The sequence below is a fragment of the Falco cherrug genome, chromosome 15 (genome assembly GCF_023634085.1).
Source record: "Falco cherrug isolate bFalChe1 chromosome 15, bFalChe1.pri, whole genome shotgun sequence".
NCBI classification, from domain to species: Eukaryota; Metazoa; Chordata; class Aves; order Falconiformes; family Falconidae; genus Falco; species Falco cherrug.
The window spans coordinates 13446460-13456539 of record NC_073711.1 but is presented as its reverse complement, the minus strand read 5'-3'; the positions used below and the strand labels follow the sequence as shown (position 1 = coordinate 13456539).

Sequence of the window (10080 nt, the reverse complement as noted above, 5' to 3'; positions counted from 1 at the left end):
CACACAGATGTGAGGCAGCATGATAAGGTGCCTGCATGAACCTGTCACAGAAAGGCAGCAGGGCAGGGCTTTCCAGTGCTGGCAGGCACAAACAGTCAGGGACTGAGTCCCACGTGCTGCTTTCCCACCACCTGCTCCCAGACACTGACACATGCCACCAGCTAATAAAATAGCAAATATCAGTGCCATGGTTTAACCCCAGTCAGCAACTAATCCCCACGCAGCCACTCACTCACTCCCCCCACAGTGGGATGGGGGAGAGGATCGGAAGAGTAAAAGCAAGAAAACTCGTGGGTTCAGATAAATACAGTTTAATAGGTATAGCAAAAGCCATGCGTGCAATCAAAGTAAAACAAGGAATTCATTCACTGCTTTCCATCGGCAGGCAGGTGTTCAGCCATCCCCAGGAAAGCAGGGCTCCATCACGTGTAACAGTTACTTGGGAAGACAAACGCCGTAATGCCCAGTACCCCCTCCTTCCTTCTTCTTCCCCCAGCTTATATACTCAACATGATGTCATATGGTACGGAATATCCCTTTGGCTAGTTCAGGTCAGCTGTCCTGGCTGTGTCCCCTCCCAGTTTCCCGTGCCTCTCTAGCCCTCACACTGGCAGGGCCCAAGAAACTGAAAAGTCCTTGACTTAGTATAAACATTACCCTGCAACAACCAAAACCATCAACATTGTTCTCACACCAAATCCAAAACACAGCACTGCACCAGCTACTGAGAAGAAAATCAACTCCACCCCAGCTGAAACCAGGACAGTCAGCTAACAGCTGCAGAAGCCTGACATGCCATCAGCCAGCACTGCCTCTTCCCACATCCAACATGAAGGTAGTTTAAGGCAGAAACCTACTCGTACAGCTGCTTGCCACCACCACACATCCAAGCATCTCATCTGGAAGCACCAGGTTTGTCCAGAAAGGCTTCCCCAGAGCCTTGCTGTGCTTCTACCCACCACCACCCACCTCCTGCACCCAACAGACCTCAAGCCTTTGGCTGAACAGAACCAGCCACAGCTGTACACAGACCTGCTCTTTCTGCCCAGTCCTTTGGAGAACAGCATCAGCAGGCAGCACTAGGCACTGGCCCTATCCCAGCAGACAACAAGCATCACTGAGAAAAGACACCTTTATTTTAAATAGAATGAATTAAAAAACTCAATTCATTCAAGAGCTCTACATACATCACTGGCTCAGCAGCTCAGGCAGCTGGACAACTGGCTGTTTCAAGTCTGTCCCCATGTGCCAGCTGTCAGTCTCTCCCTGAGTCACCACACTCCTCCACTGCTGCGTCTTCCAGACAGATTCCTGGGAAGCAATGGCAGCATCAAAGCACTGCTGTTCGCAACACTCAGCACCTGCCTCATGGGAAAGGCCACGAGCTGTGTCCCTTCCACCTGGCAGCCCTCATTTGTACCAGCAAGGGATCACCAGAGCATTCCTGCAACCTGCCCAGGGGCAAAGGCTCACCCCAGGAAAGGAACATACCCGCTGCTCTGAGCTGAGCCTGCAAGGAGGAGATCGTCCGGCAATAGGCTTCACACTGGGCAGTCTTGTCAGCTGTAGGCAAACAGGTGTGTGCTCAGCCTGTCCTAAACACCTCACCCTCACACCTTCTTGGGCAGTAGGGGATCCTGCTCTACACCCAAACAAGCCATCCCCAACCCCACAATGCTGCAGGCCCTGGGCTCCAGTTAGAAGTGCAGGGGTGTCGTCTGGATTGTGGGTGTCCCACAGCCCCCAAAACAGCCAGTCCGACGTACCAAGCTCACCCTTCACTTGTTCCAACTCATTCTTTACACGCTTCAGCTCCTGGGACAGCTGATCACCTGCAGACTGGCAAGAGCAGGGTGTAAGTGTGATGGTGGGGGCGGTCACCCCCACGCAGTGGCCCACAGCCCAGCCCTTCCTGTGGAGGAGCATCTCTGCAGGCAGCACACATACACCAGCGGTTCTTGGGCTTGGGGAGCCCTGCTCAGCCCCCTCAGCACGTCAGAGCAGGGCATCATTTTGACATTCACCTCTGCTTCACAAGCCTGGAACTGTTGAAGCACAACCCATCCAACACCCTAAGCCTAGCACCCATGGGACCACTGCCAGGGAGCGTTCATTGTAGCAGTGGTGCCTGGCAAAGGAGCCACTGTTCGCTTGTAGGCAAGCAACTGCCAATGTCCAATGTCCAACTGCCAAGGATCCTTTGGCAGGCTACTGCTTCACAGTGAAGAGCCCTAAAAATGCTGGCAAATGCACAAACATATTTTACAGGTAGGAGACTTCACAGCATGGAATCTCACCTTGCTGCAGGCTCTGCTCACCCCATCTTGGGGACATGTCCAACATGTCAGGAAGTATAAAAGTGACACCACAAGACACTGGGGGTGTGCACCTTTCAAAAACCCCTTAAAAAAGATGAACTGGACAGAAGCCTGCAGTCCCCTGAGCACCGGAGAGGTGGTAAACCATGCAGCAAAAGCACAAGGTCTTGTGTAAACCCCAGGGAAAGGCTAAAACAGCTCAGGTGCCAGCCTAGAAACTGACAGCCCCAGGTCCCATCACCTCCCACCTCTGGCATAACTGCCCATCAGCTGAATGGTGTTCTGCAGTGCCAGGACACAGCTGTCTCTTACCTGCTCAGCAGGGACTGCATCTCCACACCCTGGGGTCGGGCCAGGGGCCAATTCACTGAATAAAGAGGACTCCACACACACCCACGTCTGGTCAACCTTACCTATAAAGAGAAGTGTTGCCACCAGAAGCATAACTGCCATCCCCGGCCTCTCTTCAACCAAGCTACAGAGCTGCTCCAGACCAGGGGCAGAACCTGTCCAAGGCAGCCAGAGGTCTTCAAGCCCCTCCAACCCAATGCTGCTGGCCTAGCCTGTACGGGTGCTGCTGGGAGAAGGTGCTTCTGCATGGCCTAGCTCACAGCGACTCTGGGCTCCCGCTTGGAGTCTGCTCGCACAGGGAAGGCAGACAGCTGCACTGGGCAGGGCAGGGCTGTCCCAGCAGAGTGGGGATGGCTTCGTCTTCCTCTGCAGGGCCCAGGACTGCAGGCTGCCCAGCTGCAGTCCTTGGGGAAGGCATCACAGACTGGAGCACCCCGAGGTGCTCAGCAAGGGCCCTGCTGGGGAGTGGCTCTGTCCAACAAGCAGCTGCCCATGTTTCCCTATTCTCACCCCAACACAAGGTGAGACTCCACCAGAGCCCAACACAGAAAAGTAGACTCCCCTCACTGCGGCACACTCAGAGGACACTTGGTTTTCAGCAGGCCTTTGGCAGTCAGGAAAGCTCCAGAGGGGCCCCTCTCTACAGGGGAGCAAGCTCCAGCTCCCCACTCCTGTGTGGGACCACACCTCCACACTGCTCACCTGCTCCCAAGACAGTTCAAACTGCAACCAGCCATTATTTGCTCTCACCGTTTTCCTCCAGCTCTTGGGTCCTATTGCATATGAGCTCCTGGGTAGTTGATCCTGGAGTCCAGGAAATAAAAGCCAAGAGCATCAACCCCTGCTCAGAGAGTGCCCGGACAACATGTGCTGACAAGGGCTGCTCCCTGTCCTACAGATGTCCCACAGCACCAGATCCATTCTGGCTCTCTGCTGGGTGCCAGGGAAAGGGACTTCACCTAGCCTTACAGCTCCACATCACATTTCCCCTCCTCCTCTAAGCCCGAGCACATGCTGCTCCCCTCCCAACCTTTCCCCGTGATCAGCCTTAACTCTGCAGCCAACACCCAGATGTTCTCCCCAGGGCAGCAGCTCCAGGCTCCCACAACACCAGAGCCTCTGGGGCTTCTGCCCAGACTCACCCTTATCAAGGCAAGAGCACTTGGGGGAAGCCTCTTTTCCCAGTGTCCGCAGTCGGGCATGAGAAGCCACAGTAGGAATTGCTGTAGCGAGCCTCTGGGAGGGCTGTCTGCGACCCTCAACCTTGACAGCAGCTATAGCGGACAAACATCAGGACAGAGGCTGCTACCCCGAAGCTGCCACACCGCACAGCTCCTAGGGGCTCAGCCAGGCTGCTCATCCCCGGCCCACGAGCACCAGCACCCTGACAACTCTGTAAGACCACGGGGTGAGGGCTCCAAGCCGACAGGTTGCCAGCCCGCCTTGGTGGGAGGCCTGGCAGTACTAATTAGCACAGCACCTGGGGCACGAGCACATCTCCCAGGCTCCTACCTGCGCCGCTTCCAGGGACTCCCCACTCCCCACGCTCCGTCCCCATCTCACGCCGCAGCCCAGGCCTTCCCCCTTCTCCCTGCAGCATCAACCCCCCTCCCCAGCTTCCCACTCCGTGCCAGACCACTGGCAGGGGCAGAATTACTTTCCGTGTCCGCGGCACAGCGGGCGGCTTTGGGAAGGGCGGCTCGCTGCGCCAGCTGCGAGGCCCAGCCGGGACACCGAAGCCTGGACTTGGCAGCCGACGCCAGCTTCGGCCTGGTACCTGCAGGAGAGAGGGGGGCGCAGCGCGGGGCAGCGGCCGCCCGGGGCAGCCGCCCGCGGCCCGGCTCACCCGAGGGCTGGGGGAGCCGCGTTTCCGGGGCACCGAGCCCCTTGCCGGCCTTCGGGAGCTCCAGAGCTAGAGAGCCCCGGGAGACCGAGACCCTCGCGCCGCCGCGGCCCTGGGAGCGGGCGGGGGGGCGGCCGGCGGGGCGCGGCGCGCAGGGGGACTGCCCGGCCCCGCGCCGTGCTGCTCTGCGGGGCCGGGCCGGGCCGGGCCTGGGCTGCGGGAGGCACGGCGGCTCCTCGCAGGCCGCCCCGGCCTCACTGGCATCCGCGCTCGGGGCGCTGGCCGGGGCCCCCTCATCGAGGGGCGGCGAGGCGCGCAGCGGCGTAGAGGTGGCGGGCGCGGCGGCACCGAGCCCCAGGACGCTGGCCTCCCCCGGGCTCTGCGAAGGCTCTGCCGCGACGGTGGCGCCCACGAGCAGGCGGGTGGCGATGGCGCGGCATTCCTCCTCGAAGAAGCTATAGTACAGCGGCGAGTGCGGGCCGCCTACGTTCCGCAGCAGGTCAGGGCAGCTCGGCGAGCCGCTGCCCGCCGGCGGCACCAGTTCCTCTGACCGCCGCATCCCGCCCGGGCGCCGCCGCGCAGCGGCCCCTGCCTCCCGAGAGGGCCATCCGCCACCACGCAGCGCCCCCTGCTGACGAGGAGGGCCATCCACACACCTCCCGCCGCCGCCGGCTGAGGCCCTTCCCGCCGTCGCGCAGCGCCGCCTGCCGACGGGGAGGGCACCTGCCGCCGCCGCGCAGCGCCCGCCAGACCACGCCCCCTCCCGGTGCCTTCCCCGCCCCGGTAGCCCCCCCAGGACGAGGCAGAGACTTGGCTTCACAGTGGTTTAATGCGAACGGAACCGGGACGTTACACTGGACAGGGTGGAGACAGCTGGGTGGATGGCAGCCCCACGGCAGAACAAGCAGGAGGAAGGGGCCACCCCAAGCAGGGGCCGGCAGCGGTGGGGGGATGCGGGCTGAGCCCTGCTGCGGGCACGGCCGCCTCCACCGGCACCAACCCCCACGCTGCCCCACGGCCCTTCCCGAGCCGAGCCGGTCCCCGGAGCAGTTCCCTCCCGGTTTCAGCAACTTCCCCTCTTCCCCGAGAGCCACCTCTCGCCCAGCAGCACCAGTTCCTCACCAAACACCCAGGAGACTTCAAGGAGACCTTGGGGGACACGCTTGGCAGGAACAGGAGGGCAGCCACTGTAGGCCTATGCTCCAGGAAAGGCTCAACCATGCCACCACAAAGTGACCAAGCACTTATAAACGAGCCGGCCTCGACCAAAGGAGCCCTGGAGCTGAGACCCAACCTTGCTTGTCACAGCTGTGGCAGCTGGAGGAGCCTCCAACAGACAGTTCTGCTGCAGCAAATCACAGCCTAGCAGCCCTCCTCAAGCTCTGAATGCTTTCCTGACCAGTCTTGCGTCCTCACGTCCACAAAAATAACTGCCTAGCTCACTGCAGAACAGGGGAGAACACACAAAAAGCCACTGTTACTTCTCCTGCTTCGTAAGCAAATGTCTAACCCAGGCCTGACCAGCCATTCTCTGCCGTCCCTTTCTGGAGAGGTGACCCCACCCCAGGCCCCTCCTGTGGCAGCCATCACGGCCACACGTCACAACAGCCCCCACTAGCCCTCTCCTGCTCCTCCTCAGCCAGACCCACGTCCTCCCCTCTGCAGCTGGGGCACAGGATAAGGTCACCGCAACTTAGCTGAGCAGGGCGCTGCTGGAAACACCACCACAGCAGCCCATGGCAGAGCAAGCTGTGGCATTTTTTAAACCCCAGACCAAGGCATCACAGCACACGCTGCTATAACCTAGGCCACCCCAGCTTCCACTCTCCAAACTGCCCACACAGAGCATCATGAGAGCACACGTCATGGAAACCCCTCAAGCTGCCAGCAGCACATTAGAAAGGAGGGGGATTAACACGAATACACCAAACGGGTCTGTAATGCAGGAGGCTGAGAGCAGGGGTAGAGTAGGTCTTGGGTCTCAGCACTTCCAGACAGTGAAGAATGAGGGTTTCATGCAGGGTGAATGGGGTGGACGAGAAACCAACACACCCAGGCACCTACTCACTGTTTTGGATAAACCTTACTAAAACGCTAATACCCGATGCGATCACTGACCAACATGACAACTGCTATTCTTCAGAGTCTCGTGCAGAGATGCTTGGGGCTGCACGGACAGGGGAGTGAAGGTCATCTCATACCTTCCTGTACAGGGAGAGAGGCAGCTCCTACACCATAACGCCATAAGCAAGTTCCCGCTCCACACCTATTCACACGTGCCCCTAGGTGCAGGACAACAAGCTCACTTGCATAAATCTTCATACCTTTAGGCCAAGACCACAGCCCAGTAGAACAAGCTGCTGCCAGTTACAAAAGAGGAAAATACTGAACAAACTGGGAGGTTCAAGAGAGGAAAAGCTGGTTCAGAGAAGACAGATTTAGTGTAAAAATAAATGTCATTTTTGCAGGAGGGAGGGTGGAATGGAGGAAGACAGTGCCAGGTGCTCCTACTGACGCACTTTCCCTGGGACGTAATTCCTATCAATAGTCTCCTCTTGCAGGAACATATGTAAGCAGCGCTCGTTCTGTGCCAGCGGGTGTCCAGCAATTCTGGAAGAAAAATCAGATGCAGAGGTTAGCACAGCCACCACCGAGACCCCCACACCTGCACTCTCCATAGGCAGTAAGGCAGACCTCTCCTCACTAACAGGCAGCCAGTTCCAAGTACACCTGCGCTGGGCTCAGGCCAAGGTGATGAGATCAGCGTGCAACAGGGCCAGCAAGAGGTGCTTGAGCACAGGGCGCTCCCTCCTGCAACCAACGCTACCCTGTCAGTGGGTCTCTGCAGCACAGCTATTCTGCCAGTATTTGATTCACTCTCAGAAGAGAGGGCTGAACACAACCCACACTCAAGGCAGGACTTGCTTCAAGAACCACGGCGTCATTACCTGGCTGCAGGCACCATCCTTTAGCAAGGCACCTCTGTGCAGCAGATCAAGACTCCTTCCCACAGCCCTCTTCTACTGGCAGCAGCCAGAAAGGCAGCACATAGGACACCAAACTTACTTGTTAATAAACTGTTCTAGTCCCTGTCTCCGCTCCTCAATGAAGGACTCCTCAAAGATGCCTTCATCTCCTCGGAAAGGAAGCTGTCGTTTCAAAGCTTTTCCAGGCAGCGGTGGCACTACAATCTGAAAGCAGAGAATTGCCCTGTCAGCAGAATGGCCAACTGCAAGCAGATACCCTTGGCCATTTGACACTCGTCTCCAACCCTGTTATGTGGATAGAGATCAAGCCCCAACAGCTGCCCACCACCACAGCCTCTCTTACGGACAGCTCAAGATTATCGCTACAACTATTCCCACATGTCCTGGTTTCAGGAATATGCAGGTAGAGCCAGGCCTCACCTTGCTGTCTCGTTCCAGCTCATTCTTCAGCCATTCAAAGTCACTGTATCGTCTCCTCACACAAGATTCCTTCAGTTTGAAGATTGGGAGGTTTGTCTGTAATGAAGGAGAAGTAGTTAATTTGCAGGTTGCTTTGGAAGCCAGATAGTATTTCAACATGTAGCTGAAACCTGAAGCTGTGTTTAGAAAACCAAGCCCCCTGAGAAGGAGGCATCATGAGAACACCCAGTTTCTTTATTCAGGACAGAGCACAAGTACTGAAGCCCTTCAGAATCAAGCAAGCACTTGCCAGGCTACTCTGAGCCAGCCATTCCCTCCTCCTCAAGTGACTATTTCAGGAACACACCCCCTCCCAGGGGCATGTGCTGGAACAAGGGCTCACAATACAGAGAAGGCTGATCCCCCCCCCCCCCCCCAAGTTCACTCCATTTGGAAGGGATCTACAAGATAGCTTCATAGTAGCCTGCAAAGCAAAAGAACCTCCAACACGACACCAGTGTTTCCAAGGAAGAACTAAGGGAGGAAATGTTGTCCCAGCAACTGTTCAAGGCCAGACCTTGTGCTACAATATTCTCTCAGAACATATCACGTACCCTAACAGGTGAGCAGCTTTTTCATATCTGGCTTGTGCCACCGGAGGAATGTGCAGCAATTCCCCAACCTCCACCCCTGCCACTAAAGACTCACAGCTACAGTAACGTCACCTTTACCCTATCCATGCAGCCTGAAACATTGAAGGAATTGAGGTAGCAAAACCTTCTGACAAGCAGCACCCAGATGAACACAAGTATCGCTGCAACATGTTTTAACTATATTCTTATGAGATCTGCAAAATAAAACCAGCTGCTTTCAAAGCATCTCTGCAAGAGCTAGTTTCAGTGGGACTAAGAGGTTCTCATTGCCACCTGCCAGGCACTCTTTGGCAGGCTGATGGAAACCGAGCATCAGAATAGAAAAAAACTAACACCCAATTCTTCTGAAATGCAGTGGAGACTTAACAGCTAAATCATGCTATGAACAGACGTCAATGCTAGCACATATGCTAAAGGTTGCTTGGTTCAGGGGAAGCATAGTTTTACTGCCTTCAGCTATCAGACACAGAGCTATGAAGAGGTCCCCCATTTGGCTTGGTTAAGGCCCAGTGAAGAGAACCTTGCAAGAAGTGTTCAGCCTGCTACGTGCACTCCCAGATCACAGCGATCAAGCTGACTCAGGAGGAGTAGCTAGACTGCACTGTGATCAGGTCCCAAGATACTGCTGGCTAGCTTTCCTCCCCTGCTCCAGATAAGGAGCTGCATGCAGCCATGCCCTGCTCAGCAACCACCCAACAGTGCCCAAGTGCCAGGCCTGGAGCTCTAGCGAGGGGACAGGAGCAGGAGCCTGCTGAGGCAGCACCTTTCTCGTCCTTGCGCATACCAGCTCTCGCTGGATGCCGAAGGGTCCCGGCAACCCCCCCCACCTGCGAGCACTCTGACCTTGAGCCCTGGCCAGCTGGAAAGCCACGGGCAAGCTGCCAGCCCCAGCCCAGCCCTGCCCGGTTTCCAACGCCGGGGCTCACGCCCTCCGTTCCCCACCATCGCAGACGAAAACAGCCCCTGCCTGGCTACCTCGAGCCCCAGGAGCTGTGCCCGGGCAGCGCGGGGCCTCCCTGGCCGGGCTCCCTACACATTCACCGCAGCTCCTTGTCCCGGCCGCGCAGGCCACGCTCAGCCACGGCGACGAGACCACCCGCCCCTCCCTCGGCCGCCCTCCCCCAGCCACCCCGGCACCGCGCACCAAGCGCCGCTGTCCCTCCCCGGGCCGTACACCCGGCCACCGGGCAGCCCAGCCCCGACCGGACCCACACGGGGCCCCGCGGCCTGCCCCGCCCCGCCCGCCCCGGGCCCCGCAGGCCCCACGGGGGCCGCACCCGCATCCGGAGCTCGTAGCTGGTGTATCTGGCGCGGCCCATGCCCACGGTCTGCGGGTTGAAGATGTCGATCTCGAGGAAGTTGCTGGGCGGCCCGTACGCGTCCGTCAGGTCCTGCGGCTTGGCGTTCAGGCGCCGGGTGTCCGCCACCGCCGCCTCCGACATGATGGTGCCGCCACCGCCCCGCCCGGCCCGGCCCGCCCGCTGCCGCAGCCCGCCCCGCCCCGCGCACGACGCGACGGCGCTCGCCTG

The 10080-nt window shown here is 58.3% G+C and overlaps 2 protein-coding genes across 2 annotated transcripts; both read right to left on the bottom strand.

Annotated features, from left to right (window-relative positions):
- Positions 1–1118: 1118 nt before the first annotated feature.
- Positions 1119–5130, bottom strand: LOC114014523 (nascent polypeptide-associated complex subunit alpha, muscle-specific form-like). The gene is made up of 7 exons (XM_055727520.1): positions 4327–5130; positions 3812–3943; positions 3420–3473; positions 2631–2731; positions 1767–1839; positions 1492–1563; positions 1119–1311 (listed from the first exon to the last, which is right to left on the bottom strand). Exons 1-7 carry the CDS (start codon positions 5069–5071, stop codon positions 1256–1258), a joined length of 1233 nt encoding a protein of 410 aa, XP_055583495.1. The 5' UTR covers positions 5072–5130; the 3' UTR covers positions 1119–1255.
- A 192-nt stretch (positions 5131–5322) lies between these two features.
- Positions 5323–10053, bottom strand: SNX12 (sorting nexin 12). Its single transcript, XM_055727274.1, has 4 exons — positions 9829–10053; positions 7920–8015; positions 7579–7703; positions 5323–7122 (listed from the first exon to the last, which is right to left on the bottom strand). Exons 1-4 carry the CDS (start codon positions 9991–9993, stop codon positions 7020–7022), a joined length of 489 nt encoding a protein of 162 aa, XP_055583249.1. The 5' UTR covers positions 9994–10053; the 3' UTR covers positions 5323–7019.
- Positions 10054–10080: the final 27 nt, after the last annotated feature.

Coding starts and splice junctions, on each gene's coding strand:
- LOC114014523 (XM_055727520.1), bottom strand. CDS start 5,071: ATGCGGCGGTCAGAGGAACTGGTGCCGCCGGCGGGCAGCGGCTCGCCG. Junction 3,474..3,811: donor GTGCTCTTGCCTTGATAAGG/GTGAGTCTGGGC, acceptor CCTGGACTCCAG/GATCAACTACCCAGGAGCTC. Junction 1,840..2,630: donor ATGCAGTCCCTGCTGAGCAG/GTAAGAGACAGC, acceptor TGCTCTTGCCAG/TCTGCAGGTGATCAGCTGTC.
- SNX12 (XM_055727274.1), bottom strand. CDS start 9,993: ATGTCGGAGGCGGCGGTGGCGGACACCCGGCGCCTGAACGCCAAGCCG. Junction 8,016..9,828: donor GCTACGAGCTCCGGATGCGG/GTGCGGCCCCCG, acceptor CCTTCATTACAG/ACAAACCTCCCAATCTTCAA. Junction 7,704..7,919: donor AGCTGGAACGAGACAGCAAG/GTGAGGCCTGGC, acceptor CTCTGCTTTCAG/ATTGTAGTGCCACCGCTGCC.